The sequence below is a fragment of the Hypanus sabinus genome, chromosome 4 (assembly GCF_030144855.1).
Source record: "Hypanus sabinus isolate sHypSab1 chromosome 4, sHypSab1.hap1, whole genome shotgun sequence".
Lineage (NCBI taxonomy): Eukaryota > Metazoa > Chordata > Chondrichthyes > Myliobatiformes > Dasyatidae > Hypanus > Hypanus sabinus.
The window spans coordinates 52,650,743-52,672,102 of record NC_082709.1 but is presented as its reverse complement, the minus strand read 5'-3'; the positions used below and the strand labels follow the sequence as shown (position 1 = coordinate 52,672,102).

The following is a 21,360-nucleotide window of genomic DNA, read 5'->3' as shown; positions in this document are numbered from 1 at the left end:
CTTGGTGAATGTTTGCACTATCTTGCGCTGGTGAAGCACTGCGATGACTTATTGGTAACAAACAAAGCTACTACTAGCTACCTTTCTCATCACATTTTTTCTGGAAAACGATCACTCCAATCAGCAGCCTGCAACTTTCCTTTTGAAGTTGGGCTTTCGAACTGCCTGTACAACCTGGCATTTTTGAGGTATGAACTGAAGTCTCAAAGGCGCAGGACAGTTATGGTTTGGTTGAATTGAAGCAGCGGGGCCTAGGCCTGAGAGTGATGAATGAACCAGTGTTTGACAATTGCTGGAGTGGACTTGAAGGTGATTTGAAGCAGCAGAACTGAAGTGAGGCACTATGGGGCGATGGGGCCTTGGCATAAGAGCAAGGAACAACCCAATGTTTGACTGATTTAAATGCTGGGTCAGATTGGAAATGTCAGGTATTGACTGAATCAAGGCGGCAAGTTCATGGCCCAAGAGCATATCAAAATGATGGGGCCTGGGTCTGAGAATGAGGAACGACCCGCTGTTAGCCTGATTTAAGCACCAGGCCAGATTGAAAAGGTCAGGGTATCGATGCCAGAGGAGAGGGATAGGTTGTTCAGCTTGCTGCTCACAAGGTTTACTTGACTGTCGGCTGAACTGAGGCCGTGGCCTGCAACTAACAGGCTCCTAGATCAGCTGTAACTGGCTTCATGCTGAGGACCCACTTTTACAAATTTCAATTCTGAATTTTTTTGCTTACTTTTAGTGTTTGCACGATTTTTTTTCCTGTTCATTGGGTGACGGTGTTCTTTTTTAAGAGTTAGAAACATAGAAAACCTACAGCACAATACATGCTCTTCGGCCCACAAAGCTGTGCTGAACATGTTCTTACCTTAGAAATTACCATTGGGTTTCTTTATTTGTGGCTGCATGTAAGGATATGGAACTCAAAATTGCATATAATATACATACTTTGATAATAAATATACTTGAAAATCTCCATGTGCTGTAATGGGGTGAACAGTACTGCACATAAAATTCCAGATATGTTCTAAAACAAATTTTATTCATTAGCAACATGGCTTGTCAACTTTAATATTCAGTAAACTGCCTGATAAAGGCTTGTGTGCCATACACCTCCTTTGCCACCCTCTCTATTCGGCATGCCACTTCAAAAGAACTGTGGACTTGCACCCCAGTTGCTGTTTATCTATGTTCCTAAGGATCCAAACATTTACTATATGCTTTTTCTCTTACATTCAACCTTTTAAAGTGCAAAACCTCAATCTTGTCTAGATTAAACTCCACCTGTCATTTCTCTGCCCTTATTTTCACCTGATCTGCATCCTGCTTGTATCCTTTGATAACTTCTGCCCCCCCATCCAGAACTCTTCCAATTTTTGTGTCTTCTGCAAATCAGACTGATCAGCTCACCTCTGTTTTCATACAAGTACAGTAGATTTTATAGTCCTATTACAGATCCCTGCCTGCAGTCTAGCATCACTGATCTCAGACTTCCAGTCCAAATAATACCTCACCATCATTACACACTGTCTTCTCTGGCCAAGTCATTTTGAATCCAGATTACCATGTTTCTGTGGATTCCATGTGCCTTAATCTATATGAGGCTCCTTGTCTAAAACTTTGCTGTATCCAACATTTTTGCCTTACACTCATTTAATCCAAAAAACTCTATTGTTTGTAAGATATGCCTTTCCCTGCTCAAATTCATGCTGACTATCTCCAGTATGTCCATGCTTTTCCAGATGTGATTTGATCCTATCCCTCAGAGCCTTCTCCAATTGTTCGTCCATAACTGATGTGAACCTCTATTTTCTGGTTTCCCTCTGTTGTCCTTCATAAGCAAAGGAATAATGTTGGCAAGAGGATACAAAGATCTATCAAGGTCCCAGCAATATCCTCTCTTATCTCTGAACAGTTTGGGATAAATCCCATCCAGCTGTAGGGACTATGCAGCTTAATATATCTCAAGAGTCTCAGCTGCACACAAAACTCAACATGACCTGATCATAGTTTTAAACAGCTGTAACGCGACTTGCCGATATTTAGATTTAGTGCCTTGAGGCAAATGTGTTGTATGCTTTTTTTCTTATATCAACATGCTGTATCAGCTTATAGTTTTCTGATTTCACTTTTCTTCATATCATGGAGGTGAGAGTAATGACTTATGTTTACGCAGGATTTGACTGAAGGTGACATTTAGAAGAATTTTGGTAAAATTGAAACCAATGAGCTTAATAGAAAAATAGTTGAATGGTTGTAGTCTTAACTTGTGTAAAGCAAGGTAATTAAAGTTACTAGAGGTCTTTCGTCCAGCCTCAGTATATTCTAGGAGGGCTGTCTTTGGCCAACCACCTTCACCTGCTACTGTACATCAATAACTCCTTGCATAAGGTCAGAAGTAGGATTGTTCGGTGATTGCACAATGTTCACAGCTACTCAGCAAAGGAAGCAATGCATGCTTGCATGCAGCAAGACCTGTACAGTATTCTGAGATGATAATGATAAATAAATTCATACCATGTAAGTACCAGATGATGACTATCTCCAACTGGAGGATATCTTCTGACCCATGACTTTCAATAGGATTCTTAATTGCGTATCAGAAAGTAATAGTGACCAGCATCCTTGAACTGCTGTAGTCATTGTGGTGAAAGTACTCCACACTGGGTAAGGAGTTGCAGGATTTAGACGCAGAAGCAATGAAAGGCCTGTTATGTATTTCCCAGTCATATTAGATTCCAAGGATCTGGTGTTCCTAGCTACCTGTATCCTTGTCTTGGTTATAGGGATTATTATGTTGTGAGGTGACATTAGACTTGACTTGGGCAAGTAACTATAATTCACTTTGCAGATGCTGTACTTAGTGTTGGCAGGGATGGAATGAATGCTTAGGTAATTGGGATGCTGATAAAGTGAACTGGTTTATCCAAAATGGCGCTGATGTTGTGTTTTAGAGCTGCGCTCATTCAGATTGAGAGAACTCACTCACACTCTAGTCTTGTATTTTATTGACAATTGGAAAAAATCTTGGTTTGTCATCAAGTGAATACCCAACTGCTGACCTGCACTTGTAGCCACAGAATTTATAGTTGGTCCAGTTTAGTTTCTGGTTGCTGGCGATCTCTAGAATAGTTATGATGTAGACTGTGGTAATACCACTGAATGCCAAAATAAGATGGTTTAGCTCTCTCTTGTTGATGATAGTTTTTGCTTGGTATTTTTCTGGTACAAATGATTATGGTTGGCCTGACATCTGTCGGCCTGCGCCTGAATGTTGACTTTTGCTGCATGTAGCTATAGGCTGTTTTCAGGACTGGATTCGTGCTCATGGAATGTATCAAATTGACTGGAGAGTAATCATTGTTATAATTGGGATCTCATGAGGGAGTGCAAATGCAACATTTATTGGAACTTTGGGTGAACTTGGTGACAAATGCTTCAGCCTTTATTTAATGGAATCAGGTGGATAATTGATGAATGTGTCAAATACAGAATGGATTAAACACCCCCCCCCCCTCCACCCCTGGCCCGGATGAAATACTACCATATATGTTAAAAGGAGCCAAGGAAAGTATATTAAAAAAATGGGAAAGGGCCAGTATCAGAAAATTTGACATCAAATTATTTAACATAGATTTGAAAAGGGAATGCTACAGTCAACGAATCTTAACTTAATGAAGTAGATTTAATATAGTTTTTGATAAGATGCCCATTTCATACTCCCAAATAAGATTTGGCCTGTTACGCCGTGAAACATAGCAGAATGGGGAGAAAACTGGGAACAGCACAAAGGAATAGTTGATGAAACATGGTGGTGCTTTTTCCTGCGGGCAGGAATTTTGACTTCATGGAAAATACGGAACAAAGTGGAACTTCTTATTTTCATTAAAAAAAAATGTTTTTCTTTAAAGCATTTATGACACAACCATTATGAAGAACACAATGGGATTGTGGCTTTAAAGAATGCTCATTCTGAGCTTCTTCAGTAATGGCCAAGTATTAGTTCAAAAAGCAACTAAATAACAGATTCTCAAAAAAATATATTTTGCTCTAACATTAATAATGAACATCAGAAATACAAAGTGCAGTGTGTACTACATATATCCCACTGAAGGTATTTAAAGTTTTAAGGTTAGAATTTAGTCTGTTTAGGTTCTTTTTTGAGACGAGAACATTTGACATTTTTGCATAAATGAGAGAAGTGCAAAAACATGAAGTCAATGATATAAAAATGTGAGTGCCATATTTGTCAAATTCATTGTACATGATTACTCCATCCTGGCAGCAGCCCCAGGTCCTAATTCTAGATGCATAATCAAATGTCAACAGCGAAAACTTAAATGCAATAACTTTTATTAAATTACATCTCAGTAACTGGAAAGAATGTAGGTTTGTTTGTTGTGGTTATTTTGAAGACTTGAATTGAATTTGTTTATAATTAGGTTGCAAAAAGTTGGCGTTGGAAAAATATAAATGTTCTTGTCTCAAAAAAAATTAAACAGACAAAATTATAAACTTAACATTTTAAATGTACAAATTTCACTACATATGTCACAACAATTTCACAACAGCATCCATTATAAAGGACCTCCAGCATCCAGGGCATGCCCTTATCCATCATGTAGGAGATACAGAAGCCTCAAGGCACACACTCAGCGATTCAGGAACAGCTTCTTCCCCTCTGCCATCTGATTGCTAAATGGACATTGAAGCTTTGGACACTACCTCACTTTTTTAATATACAATATTTCTGGTTTTGCTCATTTTAAAAATCTGTTCAATATACGTAATTGATTTACTTGTTTATTTATTATTTTTTTCTCTCTCTGCTAGATTATGTATTGCATTGAACTGCTGCTGCCAAGTTAACGAATTTCATGTCACGTTCCGGTGATAATAAACCTGATTCTGATATGAAACCTGATTCTGGTCATGTTATTGACGAGGACCCAAAGGCCTTGACCATTATCTGCAGAACTGAGTTTAATCCAATCATGACAGCCATGGATTTAAATTTAAATACAAATAATATTGAAATCAAAAGCTAAATATTAATGATGGTGACCATTACACTACCAAATGGCTATAAAAATCCATCTTTTTATTGTGTCTTTAAGGGAAGTCTACTCCTCTTTTCTAGTGTAGTTTTAGGTGCAACCTTGCATCCACTGGTATGTTTAACTTCCCATTGAAATGGTCCAACAAAACATATTGGGGTCAAACAATACAATAAATACGTACTAGTTTTGCCAGCAACATGTAGATCCAACAAACTTTAAAAATTGAGAAGACTGAGATTTTTGAATGATTCCGGATTATATTCAGCTTTATGTTGACTGGTGATATATAAAAATTCAGACATCATATTAGTGTGAGATGATTTCTGATAATCACTATACAATAGTTGTAATTAAAGTTTGAGATTCATACTATGATATCTGCTGCCTGTGCCATCATAATTTCACCTCAACAGAAAAGAAATAAAAAGAAATCTTTGGATGGAGATTGCCAAACAGGAATCTTCTTTGTGAGTCATATAAACACACAACACAGAATCAGGCCCTTTTTAACCCTTCTCATCCATGCTGAATGTGATAGTTATCTATACTTTTTCCATTTGCCTGCATTAGATCTTTATTTCTCTATGCTTTCCTATCCAAATACTGGTTCAAAGATCTTTCAAATATTAGTATGGCATCTTTCAACATTACGTCCTCTTACAACTCATCCTGAATTTCATCACCTTCATAAGCCTCCATAAGGTCATCTCTCATTAGTTTTGTTCCATTGAGAATAAATCCATCCTATCCAATGTCTCTTTGTAACTAGGCCATCTATTCTAGGCAACATCCTAGTGGATCTCGTCTACACTCTCTATTGCCACCACTTCCTTCCTTTATTTAGAGATGCAACATTTGAATAGGCCCTTCTAGTCCTTCAAACCATGACGCCCCACAACCCCAACAATCCCGATTTAACCCTGACCTAATTGAGGGAAAATTTACAATAACCAGTTAACCTACCTAGTATGTTCTTGGACGGTGGGAGGAAACTGGAGCACCCAGCAAAATTCCATGCATTGCGAGCTCAGTTCCACGGGGAGGACAGTCAGAGGCTCCTTACGGAGGATGCTGGGATTGAACATTGAATTTCCTACATCTTGAGGTGTGATAGCATCGTGCTAACTACTATGCTACTGTGGCTTTATCTGGCTCCCAGAACTTTTCAACAGAAGTTTTCTACAATTGTGATGTGTCATCCCAGTGTGATGCTCAATGGCTCAGCCTATGGTGGAAGCATGCCAAATACCAATTTTAATGATCCTAAACACCTGTGTTGTCACTTTAATGAAGCTATGGACTTGCACCTTAAAGTCTCCCTGAACACTTTCAAGGTCCCTACCATTTACTCTATATGATCTACCAGAATTTGATATGCCAAAACGCATTACCTCACACTTGTATAGATTAAATTCCTTCCGCCACTACTCTGGCCAATTTTCCAGCAAATCTATGTTTGCTATCTCCTTTGACAATCTTCTTCACAGTCTATGACTTCATGAATTTCAATGTTGTCTGTAGATTTGCCAGTCAGGCTACCTACATTTTTATCCAAGTAATTTACAAACATATTCCAAACAACATGGGTCCATTCACCAATCCAGTCAGAAATGTAGAAGATACAAGAGCCTCAGGACTTGCACCACCAGATTCAAGAACAGTTACTACCCCTCAATCATCGGCTCTTGAACAAAAGGGGATAACCACACTCATTCTATTTCCGGTGTTCCCACAGCCGATGGTCTCACTTTAAGGACTCTTTTATCTTGTTATTTCATGCTCTTGTTATTTATTGCTATTTATTTACTTTTGCATTTGCACAGTTTGTTGTTCATTGATCCTGTTTACAGTTACTATTCTATAGATTTGGTAAGCATGCCCACAGGAAAAAGAATCTCTGGGTTGTATGTGGTGACATGTATGCACTCTGATAATAAATTTTACTTTAAACTTTTGAATTTTGAAAAGCATTCATCCATCATGAACTATTCTCTGCCTCTAATCACCATACCAATTTTGAATCCAGTTTGCCAACGTATCCTGAATCCTTTGTGCTACTTCAGTCTTGAGGTCTAGCTTCCCGTGCAGGACCTTGTCTAAAGCCTTATTGAAATGCGTTAAAGAAAATCTCTAGTTTGCCTATTTCTGCAGACTAAAAACTTAAAAGTTGCAACTCCATGTTGATGGATGTTTTTACTTTATATAGATTGCACATCTTCCAGTCTTTCTTCGTCTACCTTAGTGATCACATGCCCACTATGTTTAACTTGCAGGGATGGAGTGCAAGTGAATCGAGAACTCCTGCAGTTGAATCCTGACATTCATGAGCAGTACCTCGACTTGCTTTGCCAGTACGATCCACAGCGAGTAACTGATTTTCTGAGGGTGTCAGAACATTATAGACTTGAAGAAGCTATTCAGGTACTTAATTACACTTAAATTTACACATGATATCTAAAATGGAATAGCGGTACCAAAAGACATTTTTGAGTATTAGAATGTGATTTAAGTGGGATATTTTATCAGTTCCATAAATGATTCAAACAAGTTGTGTTCATAAAATTTCAGTACAAAATGAATAACTATCAGAATAGCTTATCTTTCAGTGATATTTTCAATGCAGTTGTTTGCAGCGCTGGATATCCAAGTGGTTGTGTAGCTGGTGGAATTTTCATTAGGCTTTTTTAATAGTTAATAAGCCTGCTGCATCCTGTACCACATTAACATGCCTGAGGCATAATTCTGAAGTAATTAACCCATCAAAAACTCTGACTTGTGATGAACTCTGCTAAGTTACCAACCATGCAATAAAAACATTTACACTTATACCGATTAACATGCCGGTTGCCGGTTAACAGGGCCGCATTGGGACCAGTACATTTTAGCCCAGTTAAGTGGCTACCCCAATTAGCTGAAGTCCCATGGAAATAGTTAAAAAGGTATTTTTAAAAAAGACAAACTACTATTTAATTGAGTAATAAATTATGTATTTAAATGAAATACAGGACAGATTACAACACTACCGATTTATTCTGCCCAGGGAGAGGTAGCTTTCTGGTGAAGGGGCTGTTCGATTCCATGCTTGGATAGCTCACCAATTCCATGCTTGGATAGCTCACTCCCCTTTGGTCCCCACCAGGCACTTAGCTGTTACCTGTGGCTCCACGTAGCTGTTTGCATATAACCATATAACAATCACAGCACGGAAACAGGCCATCTCGGCCCTCCTAGGCCGTGCCGAACTCTTAATCTCACCTAGTCCCACCTACCCGCACTCAGCCCATAACCCTCCACTCCTTTCCTGTCCATATACCTATCCAATTTTACCTTAAGTGACACAACTGAACCTGCCTCTACTACTTCTACAGGAAGCTCATTCCACACAGCTATCACTCTCTGAGTAAAGAAATACCCCCTCATGTTTCCCTTAAACTTCTGCCCCCTAACTCTCAAATCATGTCCTCTCATTTGAATCTCCCCTACTCTCAATGGAAACAGCCTATTCACGTCAACTCTATCTATCCCTCTCAAAATTTTAAATACCTCTCATTTAAATACCTTTCAAATTCCCCCCCTCAACCTTCTACGCTCCAATGAATAGAGACCTAACTTGTTCAACCTTTCTCTGTAACTTAAGTGCTGAAACCCAGGTAACATCTTAGTAAATCGTAAATATGACAGCAGCCCCACCCGGTACACTGCTTCGACAGGAGGGCTAAACTCGAAGAGGGTAGCTGGCAGGCCTCATACCCCCGTGAAGTAGGGAGATGCTTGTTTTAGCTTGAGAAGTCAGCTCCGGTGGACTGGGTGGTTGAGATCAACAGTGATTTCCAATGGAAAACAAGTTTCTGCAACGTTTCTGGAGAGTGAAGGGCATGATAAAGCACAGAAGTAGTCCTGGTTATCCACTGCAATCAAGGAAGTCTCCTGTTTGTGATGACTACTCATACCACCGGACGCGGACTACCATGTTCAAGAGGGAGCAGCTGCCTCAATTAGGCTAAATTCCATGGAAATAGTCGAAAAGGTATAAAAAGACAAACTGAGTAGTTAATTATGTATTTAAATGATATACAGAACAAATTGGAACAGTACCAATACTACTCTAGTACTAAAAAAACTGTGTATTTGTTCCTAATACTTATTGATGGAGGAGCTCATCCTGTCGCAGTCTTTTGACTGAAAATGAACAAAATCAACATGGACACTCAGTGCAGATTTTGGGCTGCCTTCTTACAATGCTGTGAAAGGTTGCATTCTCCAAATATTCATTTTCATTGTAGCATTCAAGATGATTGTCGATACCTTCATATTCTTCACTGTTCCTAACTTGTTGAAATTGTTTCATGTTCATTCCTGACTATTTCTTGCACCTTGAAGCCTGATTGCTTGAAACTGCAGTGAGCAAAACGGTCCTGAATTATCTTACTGCTTATTTCCTGCCGACTATTAGTGAGAAAAATTGCTGCATTTTGAATACAGACACGCACAACTGATGCTATTTAAAAACTTTGATGGAAAAACGGTGCAGTGTCTTATAGTTACATAAGTGCACACAACAGGCCCTAGTTAGAAACTGTTTGGTAACAGTCCCTTGCCTCAATTAAGTGGTATCATATCCCAAATAAATGAAGGGAATCCCAGCTATTTTCTCAATTACCTAATGGCCTAATTGACAGGAATCCACAGTATTTCAAATGGTTTACATAAATGGCATTGGTTGTGGATAAGTGTAACAGAGAGGGAAAAATGATTAATTGCGAGATGCTCAACTTCACACTGTTTCAGAGTAGAGCAAGCAGGATTAGTGGAACAGTAAGTGGAGTTTTGAAAATGAGTAGAAAAATCGTGAAATGAGTGAAAATGGTTGAGTAAGTAATAAAAGGGAAAACATGGCTGTAGCAAAGGGTGAAAGGAGGAGAGGGGAAGATATTGTCAAATGCATTTGCTGCTATGTATTTGAAAAAAAACAGTATGTTATCCGGCACTTACAGTAACAGAGCACTGGGTGGTGATAGTTCCACCACTGGTTGGTGCAATTATCGATTGCTGAGGTTAGGAAACTTTCCTCGTCCTCTCCTCACTCTTCTTTCATTTTTACCTCAGCTTTTAATCCCATTCCTCTACCTTCTCCTCCTTTTCCCTCTCTTTTTACTATAGTTTTGATTTCTCTCTCTGTTCACTCTCTACTTACCCAAGCTCTCCCCTCTCCTTTCCATTTACTCCTCACTCCTGCCATCATAGTCATAGAGTTGTACACCACACAAGTGGACCCCTTGGAGCATCACATCCGTATCGAGCTTTTGGCCCATCTGCAATAATCCTATATGTCTGTATTAGGACTGTTCCTACTTAAGTATCTCTCTAAATCCTCTGAATTATCTGATTCTACCAATTCCTTTGGAATTGAATTACACTCTCTGTGTAAACAAAAATCTTTATGAATATCCTCTGCACTCTTTTATGAGCAATCTTATCCTGTAATGTAGCAATCAGAACTTTATAGAATACTCCATGTGGTGTACCATTGCACTATACTAGGCTAATTCTTATATTCCATGTCCTAATTTATGAAGGCAAACATGCCATATACTGTCTTCACCATCCTATTGAACTGTGTTGTCACTTTCTGTGAGCTATTGACTTGGACCCTTGGGTCTCTCCACTCCTCAGCATTCGTTGGTGCCCTACAACAAATTGAATATATCACACCGCTACTTGACTTGCCAAAGTGCATCACCTCATATTTTTCAGGATTAAATTCTATCTGCCAGTACTTAATGCAACTTTCCAACTAATCCATATCTTGCTGTACCCTTATACAACCTTTCTTACTGTCTGCAACTTGACCATTTTTGTGTCATCTGTAAACTTGCTAATTGGCCAAATCATCAATATGTCATAGACAGCAAAGATCCCAGTCCCAGTTGCTGTAGTACACTACTAGTTGTCCTTTCATGCTGTGTTTCCTAACACCAAGCCAATTTTAGATCTAATGGGCTGGCTCATCTCAATTTCCATTTATCTTAAACATCTGGGCCAGCTAACTCTGTAGGACCTTATCAAAAGTCTTACTGGAGTCGATATAGACAACAACAACAACAACCATCTTCATGAATTTCCCTCACACAATGCCATGCAGGCTTTTTCTGACCTGCCCCTGGCTTTCTGATGTATATAAATCCCTTATGATTTCTGAATATTCTGTAGTAATTTATTTATAGCCACCATCCTGCTTATTCCTGTTTCCCTTCTTAAGTAAAGGAACAACAATAGCTGTTTTCCACCCTCTTAGTACCTCACCTGCAGCTAGTAAAAATGCAAAACACTCTCTTTGATTCCCAGCTATTTCCTCCCTTGTTTTCCCAAAGTGTTTTGGGAAAGATCTCAGTATCCACCCCTAGATGTTGCAAAACATCTAACACTGCCATAGTCTTAATTTTAGCATTCTGCAACCTATCAGAGTACTTTTCCTTGATCTCACAGTACCTGTCTTTCTTATATTGCATAGAGGGAGTTTTCACTTAGAACTTCGTACATTATCCCTGGCTCCATACATAGATTACTGCTTTGGTCCCTAAGGGACACACTATCTCTAGCTACCATCTTCTCCATTTTCCTCTTCCCTCTTCTCCATCCTCATTCTCTAAATTCTTCTTCCTTTCTGGCCTCTTCTTCTCAATTCTTGTTCTTCCCTCCCACCTTTCCTTCCTCCCATCCCCTGCTCCCTGCCTCCCCCTTCCCTGCACCCCGCCTTCCCTCCCCCATTCACTTCCTCCTTCCCCTTCCCTGCCTCCCCTCCCCTGTTCCCTGCTTCCCTACCTCCTGTTCCCTGCCTCTCCCCTGTCCCATGTTCCCTGCCTCCTTGCCTCTTCCCTCCCCACCATGCCTGGCCTCTTCTCACCCAAACCTGGCTTCCCCCTGTGACCCAGTCACTACCTGTCTTCTCACTCACTCTTTGCCTCTTCCTCAGAGATTGCTCCTTTTATTGTTAAGATCCACACTTCTCTTAAGATATCATCATGTACACAAATGTGCAAAAATATAAAGTAAATAGATAATTTGTTTTACATTTTACTGGGAGTGCATTAAAAGGTGTACCTCATAGAGGTCAAATGATATTTATACTCATTTAACCCATCCTTTGAGTTGCTTATCCACTGAAGTTTTGCATAACTGTAATAAACTTTAATGTTAATGAATAGATGATGTAAACTGTTTTGATGCAGATGTAAAATAGAATAATACATCTTGCTGTTTTTTAACAATCATAATTGGAGCATAAAGCCCAATTCAAAGTAGTTGATCATTCTCAACATACATGCTTCTCCATTGTAATTGTTCAGTGTAAAATATGTTCAAAGTCATTGCTAACTATAACAATAAATATCATGATTTATAGCCCAACAAATTGCTACCTTTGATTTATATCATTGGCTTTATTTACTTGATTTCAGAATTTGTTTTCATTCAATTCCTGCTTTTGAATTTATTTTAGTGTTTGGTTGCTTGTTGCAACATTGCAGCTCAAGAGAGAAGTCTCAATGTCCACTCCCCTTTGTATGGTGAAATGCTTTCTGATGATGGCCTCAAAAGACTTAGTTCGATTTTTACCTTTGTGCCTATATTCTGTGTGTATCTCACCAACCTAAACTGGATGAAATATTCTCTCTACTGTAAAATTTTATTTTGCTCACCTTTTTCTATCATTGAAGGCTAACAGGTAATTTATCCTAAAAGTAAACTATCTTGGCCTCAACATAATTCCATTGAATTTGGATCTCCTTTATCAAGGAGATCCAAATATACCTTTTTCAAGGCATTATGCCCAGAAGTGGTCACAGCATTCACCAAGCACAAGATGTGTTATATGTAGTGTTTAATAGTTGGTTTCATTTTTTTCCTTGGATTTCATGACAGACACCAGTTGAATACATGCTTGATTTTGTCATCTGATTTTGAGAAAGCAACACATCAGTTATATTTCCATTGAATTGTGAGAGGATAAGTGCTATTCATGTGTTATGAGGTTTGTTGGAAAACTGTTACCTTTAAATATTATCCAGGTCCAGTTCTCGTAGCATTTTCCTGTTTTGTATATGTGAGCTTATTTATCACTGTTCTGTTAACAATGGTATCTGTGTGTTTTCCATTGTATTGATGATGTGTCATATTTTCATTATTGCAGCAATGCAGCATATTTCAGCAATAGATTCTTGTAACAACTCTGAAAAGGTTCCATTGTTGCAAATAGTATGTCTGATATAGAGGTGAAAATACCTGGTTTGGTCTTTTTTTCCAGTTGTATTTTCTGCTACAAAATCAAAAGCTGTAGCATTACAGTTGCATAGCAGTTTGGAAAAGATGAAGAGCATAATAAATTTATATGTATTAGACTTCCTTGTAATTTTTGTTCTGTTTGCCTTTTTTTTGTAGAATCAGAAACTAATGCAGGAATATCAGACAAGTTGTACAGTGGCTGGACATTCATTTTTCCCCGAACTTAGCCAAGCGCACAAGATGAAATTAACCTTTTTGTTTGTTCCTCTTATACTGAATCACTGCTGTTTTAATCTCTAAGCAGTAAAGCTAATAGTATAATAGATCATAAGCATCAATGATTTGTTCTTCATAATAAGTTAGCACATAAGATAATTTTTTTGTGTTGTTTGGTGTTGATACTTGGTGGCTCTTTGCGTGTAACTCCAATGGGAATCATTAAATCCCAATTAGGAATACTACAACTGAAATCCACAGTGACAGACATGCGTACTTCATTAAGCAACATTGTTTGATGACGTTTAAAAACGACCTATTGGTACTTCAACTTGGCTGATCTTGGATTGCAGACTTCAGTCATGAGTGCAGTTCCCCTTTGAGAAAATGGAAGCGTGGAATACGGCCTGTCCAAGGTGCGATTGAAACGCAGATTGCAGTACCAGAGGTACATTGAGGACTTCTGTGTTCTTTGCTTCATGGAAGCATGGCTCACTGTCACCATTTCGGACATAGCACTGCAGCCTGATAGCTTCACCATTCTCTGCAAAGCCAAGACAGCTCAGTTATTTCAAGAGGTAGAGGTGGTAGAGTATGCTTTATGAATAAGTCATCGTGGTGCACAGATGTGGCGCTTATGGCTCAATCCTGCTCACCTGACCTGGAACATCTGGTGGTCAAATGTGCATTTTATTTGCTGAGGGAGTTTTCCTTGGTAGCAGTGTGCACTCCACCTCAGGCCAATGTCAGACAGGCACTGAAGGAGCTGAGCATTGTGATCAGTAGTCACAGAACAGTGGGGGATTTCATCTAGGCCAGCTTGAAGAAGTGTCTGAACAACTGCCACCGATATATCACCTGTGGAACCAGAACAGCCAACGCAATTGACCACTGTTATCATTGCTCCTTTCCGTGACTTGTGGGACATTGGGTGGCAACCTAGCCATTTCTTTAGCAGTTTTGTATGTTTTTTATGAAGCAAAGTTGGTAGTTCAAACTCAATCCAGCACAGATGATCTTGGGACCACTTATCTCAAAGTCTGTTGCGAATGCTACTATACCACCGGATGACACCACTGTTAAACCACCATCGAGTATGCTTACTGTGCCATTCCTTGCCCACACTTGGCTGTACTTCTACTTGTAGTGTATAGGCAGAGACTAAAGTCTACAGCACCAGTGGTTAGGACCAAGAGGGTATAGTTCAGGGAGGCAGAGGAGCTGATACAGGACTGCTTTGAGTCAGGGGACTGGACAATATTCAGGGTTTCATCTTTGAATCTGAATGAATATGCCACGGTTGTCACTGACTTCATGCAGACTTGTGTAAATGAGAGTGTGCCTTTGAGAACACTCTGGACGTTTCCAAACCAAAAACTATGGATGAACTAGATGATTCATAATCTGCTGAGGGCTAGATCTGTGGCATTCAAGACTAGTGGAGAACTATACAAGAAGTCCAGATATGACCAATGGCAGGTTATTTTAAGAACAGGATAACAAAGGTGATTGAAGTTAGTGATGGAATTGGATGTAAATCAACAATGGGAGGATTTGCAAGCCGTTACTTCACAGGCTGAATGGCTGTGATGATTCACTCCCAGATGAGCTCAACACTTTTATGCATACTTTGAAAGGGAGAATAAAACTACACCTGTGCAAATCCCTGTAGCATCTAGTGACCTTGTGTTCTTTGTCTTGGAGGTCAAAGTCAGAACATCATTTAAGAGGGTGAACTCTTGAAAAATGTTCAGTCCTGATTGTGTTCCAGGCAAGCCACTGAAAACCTCTGCTTTCCAATTGGTAGGAGTGTTCAAGGACATCTTCAGTCTCTCACTACTGCAGACAGAGGTTCCCCCCACTTCAAAAGGGTGAAAATCATACTAGTGCCCAAGAAGAGCTTGATGAGCTTCTTCAATTTCTATCGCACAGTTGCAATCTCATCTACTGTGATAAAGTGGTTTGAGAAGTTGGCTATGGCCAGAATCAACTCCAACTGAAGCAAGTACCTGGACCTTCTGCAGTTTGCTTATTGTCACAGTCTTTCAGTTCTAATCAACAAGCTCCAAAACCTGGACGTCTGTACCTCTCTGCAACTGAATCCATACTTTGTCACTGAGAGACCGCTGTCAGTACTGATTGCAAATCACATCTCCTCCTTGCTGACAGTCAACCCTGGCGTACCTCAAGAATGTGTGCTTAACCCACTACTGTACTCTCTCCACATCCACAGCAGTTTGGTTAGGCACAGCTCAAACGCCATCTACAAATTTGCTGATGATGCAACTATAGTTGGTAGAATTTCAGATGGTGATGAGGAGGTGTACAGCAGCAAGGTAGATCAGTTGATTGAATGGTGTTGCAAAAATAACCTTGCACTCAATGTCAGTAGGACCAAAAAATTGATTGTGGACTTCAGGAAGCGGGGGGGGGGGGGGTGGGGGGGGGGGTGGAGGCATCAAGGGACACACACCAGTCTTCATTGAAGCATCAGCAGTGGAAAGGGAGGGCAGTTTAAAGTTCCCAGGTTTCAACATCTCTGAAGATCTACCCGACATATTGGTGCAATTGCAAAGAAGACATGACAATGACTGTATTTCATGAGGAGTTTGAGGAGACTCGGTATGTCACCAAAGATTCTTACCAATTTCTACCGATGTACCGTGGACAGCATTCTAACAGTTTGCATCACTGTTTGCTCTGGGGGTGCCAATGCACAGGACCAGAAAATACTGTAGAAAGTTGTAAATTCAGCCAGCTCCATCATGGACATTAGCCTTTTCAGCACTGAGGACACCTTCAAAAAGCAATGCCTCAAAGAGGCGAGACCCATCATCAAGGACTCCCATCACTCAGGACATACTCTATTCTCATTGTTACCGTAAGGGAGGAGGTATAGGAGCCTGAAAACACACGCTCAGCATTTCAGGAACAGATGTTTCTCCTCTGCAATCAGATTTCCCAATGGACAATAAATCCATGAACACTACCTCACTCTCTGTTTTTCCTCTTCTTTTGCACTTCTTATGTATTGCAATGTACTGCTGCCACAAAACAACAAATTTTGCAACATATGCCAGTGATATTTACTCTGATTCTGAATGTCATTGTGCTGGGTTAGGATACAGCTTTGTCTAATGGAAGATAAGCTTAAGTTCTTTACTTTGTTTATGATCCCCAAATAAAATATGCTGCTGTAGCGGTGTGCTACACGCAGCACTAAAATTACGACACGGAGTCGGTAACTGCAGTTGAAAGAAAAAACTTTATTCAAAATCCTCAGCCTCACTTTTAAGCCTCCCTCAACCTGCCCCCCGTGACACAGAGGCTCCAAAGCTCTGTGCTCGCAAACCCCCGTAGGCTATCTAATTGTGAGCCGGTTCGGATGTGCCAGGAAATGGGTCGCCACATAACCCCCCCCACAGAACCGGTGATACACCCCCCAATGTCCACAGTCTGGGCGAGAACCTGCTTGGGAGGTCGGCCTCTGCGCCGAGGTTCCGGAAACTCGGCCGGTTGCGTCAGGTCCACATGGGCCGGTTTGAGGCGGTCCACCATGAAAACTTCCTCTTTCCCCCCAACGTCCAGCACGAACGTGGACCCGTTGTTCTGGAGCACCATAAACAGCCCCTCGTATGGCCGCTGCAGTGGTGGCCGATGCCCGCCCCTTCGTACAAACACAAACTTACAGTTCTGCAGGTCTTTGGGTACGCAGGTCGGGTTCCGCCCGTGCTGTGAAGTGGGTATGGGGGCCAGGTTACCGAGCTTCTCGTGTAGTCTGCCTAGGACTGCTGCGGGATCTTCCTCTTGCCCCCATGGGGCTGGTAGGAACTCCCCGGGGACGACCAGAGGCACGCCGTATAACAACTCGGCCGACAAGGCGTGCAGGTCATCCTTGGGCGCTGTGCGGATGCCGAGTAGGACCCAGGGAAGCTCGTTCGCCCAGTTGGCTCCTCGCAGGCGGGCCATGAGGGCCGACTTCAGGTGACGGTGGAAACGCTCCACTAGCCCATTTGACTGTGGGTGGTAGGCAGTTGTGTGGTGCAGCTGAGTCCCCAAAAGGCTGGCCATAGCTGACCACAGGCTGGAGGTGAACTGGGCGCCTCTGTCGGAGGTAATGTGTTCTGGTACACCAAAGCGAGATATCCAGGTGGTGATCAGGACTTGGGCGCAAGATTCGGAGGTGGTGTCGGTGAGCGGGACCGCCTCTGGCCATCTTGTGAACCGGTCCACGATAGTCAGGAGGTGCCGCGCTCCTCGGGACACTGGCAGGGGGCCCACGATATCCACATAAATGTGGTCGAAACGCCGGTGGGCGGGATGGAACTGCTGCGGTGGGGCTTTGGTGTGCCGCTGCACCTTGTCCATCTGGCAGTGCATGCACGTTTTGGCCCATTCACTGACCTGTTTGCGGAGTCCGTGCCAAACGAACCTGCTGGAAACCATCCGGACAGTCGTCCGGATGGAGGGATGCGCCAAGTTATGAATGGAGTCGAAAACACGGCGCCGCCAGGCTGTCGGGACGATGGGACGGGGCTGGCCGGTGGCGACGTCACAGAGTAGGGTCCTCTCACCCGGGCCTACGAGGAGGTCCTGGAGCTGCAAACCGGAGACTGCGGTTCTGTAACTCGGAATCTCCTCATCTGCCTGCTGTGCCTCTGCCAGTGCCTCAAAGTCTACCCCTTGGGAAAGGGCCTGAACGGTAGGGCGAGAGAGCGCATCCGCCATGACATTGTCCTTACCCGAGACGTGCCGGACATCCATCGTGTATTCAGAGATGTAGGACAGGTGGCATTGCTGGCGGGACGACCAGGGGTCGGACGCTTTCGCAAACGCAAAGGTAAGCGGTTTGTGGTCCATGAACACGGTGAAGGGCCGACCTTCTAAGAAGTGCCTGAAATGCCGGATTGCCAGGTATAGCGCCAACAGTTCCCGGTCGAAAGCACTGTACTTGAGCTCGGGTGGCCGCAGGTGTTTGCTGAAAAACGCCAGGGGTTGCCAGCGACCTGCGATGAGTTGCTCCAGCACCCCACCGACTGCCGTGTTAGATGCGTCCACTGTGAGGGCGGTAGGGGCGTCCATTCTGGGATGTACTAGCATTGCGGCGTTCACCAAAGCTTACTTCGTTTGAACGAAAGCGGCAGCGGACTCCTCGTCCCAGGTAATGTCCTTGCTCGGACCCGATATCAGGGTGAACAGGGGGCGCATGATCCGGGCAGCTGAAGGGAGGAAGCAGTGGTTGAAATTGACCATACCTACGAATTCCTGAAGGCCTTTGATCGTGGTGGGTCGAGGGAAGTGGCGGACCGCATCTACCTTAGCAGGCAGAGGGGTTGCCCCGTCTTTAGTAATCCTGTGGCCCAGGAAGTCAATGGTATCGAGTCCGAACTGGCATTTGGCGGGGTTGATTGTAAGACCGTACTCACTCAGTGGGGCGCAGAGTTGATGGAGGTGGGACAGATGCTCCTGACGGCTGCTGCTGGCTATGAGGATGTCGTCCAAATAGATGAACGCAAAGTCCAGGTCCCGTCCCACCGTGTCCATTAACTGCTGGAACGTCTGTGCGGCATTCTTCCGGCCGAACGGCATGCAGAGGAACTCGAAAAGGCCAAACCGGGTGATGAGAGCAGTTTTGGGGATGTCGTCAAGATGCATCGGGATTTGATGGTACCCGCGGACGAGGTCTACCTTGGAGAAGATCCGCGCGCCGTGCAGGTTTGCTGCAAAGTCCTGAATGTGCGGCACAGGGTAGCGGTCCGGTGTGGTAGCCTCGTTCAGCCTGCGGTAGTCGCCGCATGGTCTCCAGCCCCCTGTCGCTTTGGGCACCATGTGCAGGGGGGAGGCCCATGGGCTGTCGGACTGCCGGATGATCCCCAATTCCTCCATTCTCTGGAACTCCTCCTTCGCCAGTCGGAGCTTGTCCGGGGGAAGCCGCCGAGCACGGGCATGGAGGGGTGGTCCCTGGGTCGGGATGTGGTGCTGTACGCCGTGTCGGGGCATGGCCGCTGTGAACTGCGGTGCCAGAACCGATGGGAAATCCGCCAGGACCCTGGTGAAGTCGTTGTCGGACAGCATGATGGAGCTGAGGTGAGGGGCTGGCAACTGGGCTGCACCCAGGGAGAACGTCTGAAAGGTCTCGGCGTGTACCAGTCTCTTCCTGGGCAGGTCGACCAGTAGGCTGTGAGCCCGCAAAAAATCCGCACCCAGAAGCGGTTGGGCTACAGCGGCCAGTGTGAAGTCCCACGTGAACTGGCTGGAGCCGAACTGTAGCTGCGCCTGATGGGTGCCATAGGTCCTTACTGTGCTGCCGTTCACGGCCCTCAGGGGGGGCCCCGGTGCCCTGCTGTGGGTGTCGTAACTCGTCGGAGGTAAAACGCTGATCTCAGCACCAGTATCGACCAAAAACCGGCGTCCCGACCTTCTATCCCACACATACAGGAGGCTATCCCGATGGCCAGCCGCCGTAGCCATCAGCGGCGGCTGGCCCTGGCGTTTCCCGGGAACTTACAGGGCGGGCGACAACGGCGGGCTTCTGCTCCCCACCGCTGGTGGTAGAAGCACCAGTGTTCCTTGGGCCGGGGGTTGGCGGGCTCTGCGGCCGGGCCTGGACTGGTTTGCTGCTGGGAGCGTGGCTGGGAGATCTGTGCGATGGACGCCCCGCTCACCTTTTTGGCGTTCCACAGCAAGTCCGCCCGGGCTGCCACCTTCCGGGGGTCACTGAAATCCGCTTCGAACAGCAGCAGGCGTATGTCCTCGGGCAGCTGCTCCAGGAATGCCTGCTCAAACATGAGGCAGGGTGTGTGTCCGTCGGTCAGAGACAACGTCTCATTCATTAAAGCCGATGGAGGTCTGTCGCCCAAGCCATCCTGGTGCAGTAAATGGGCAGCCCGCTCGCGCCGTGAGAGTCCGAAAGTCCTGAGGAGCAGGGCTTTGAATTCCGTGTACTTACCGTCTGCCGGGGGCGACTGTACGAACTCCGCGACCTGGGCCGCTGTGTCCTGGTCGAGGGAGCTCACCACGTAGTAGTAGCAGGTGTCTTCTGAGGTGATCTGGCGAACGTGGAATTGGGCTTCGGCTTGCTGGAACCATAGGTTTCAAGGAAACCGCATGAACAGAGGCGGCGTCGGTCATTTCTGGTCCAATAATCGTTTGGACCGTCGGGGTCACCAATTGTAGCAGTGTGCTACACGCAGCGCTAAAATTACGACACGGAGTCAGTAACTGCAGTCGAAGGAAAAAACTTCATTCGAAATCCTCAGCCTCACTTTTAAGCCTCCCTCAACCTGCCCCCCCCATGGCGCAGAGGCTCCAAAGCTCTGTGTTCGCAAACTCCCGTAGGCTATCTAATTGTGAGCCGGTTCAGATGTGCCGGGAAATGGGTCGCCACACTGCAAGATTTTTGAACAGAATTGGCATGATCACATAACACAACCAAGTTATCTTTGGTTAAAAGAATCATTTGTGAAGTCCGAAAATTGATGCTGCTTACCTAAGGATTACCGTTCTGAAACTGGGTTTAATGTGGTAATGGAGCTCTCCTTAGCATCTGGCTGTACTGCTTTTTTATAATGAATATTCAGCATTGTATTATGAATGTTATTCAGTGTGAATTGCTTCATTTTTGTATACTGCTTGTTGCTAGAATTTTAACTTAAAATGTGTTTGTCACTTAGATTACGAAGAAGCATAAGCTGCATGAAGCCACAGCCTACTTACTGGAAAAGGAGGGTGATATACATGGCGCCTTTTTAGTCCTGCTTGAGGTATAAGCTTACTGTTTTTTTCATCTGTGTGTAACGCTTAGGGC

The 21,360-nt window shown here is 43.5% G+C and overlaps 1 protein-coding gene across 3 annotated transcripts in view; it reads left to right on the top strand.

Moving 5' to 3' along the window:
• Nucleotides 1-21,360, top strand: part of vps8 (VPS8 subunit of CORVET complex) — a 607,159-nt gene that overhangs the window by 193,225 nt on the left and 392,574 nt on the right. For all 3 annotated transcript variants that reach the window (XM_059967078.1, XM_059967079.1, XM_059967080.1), the window contains 2 exons: nt 7,331-7,478; nt 21,227-21,316. In XM_059967078.1, coding sequence (XP_059823061.1) covers nt 7,331-7,478; nt 21,227-21,316 — 238 coding nt within the window. The remainder of the gene's footprint in view (nt 1-7,330; nt 7,479-21,226; nt 21,317-21,360) is intronic.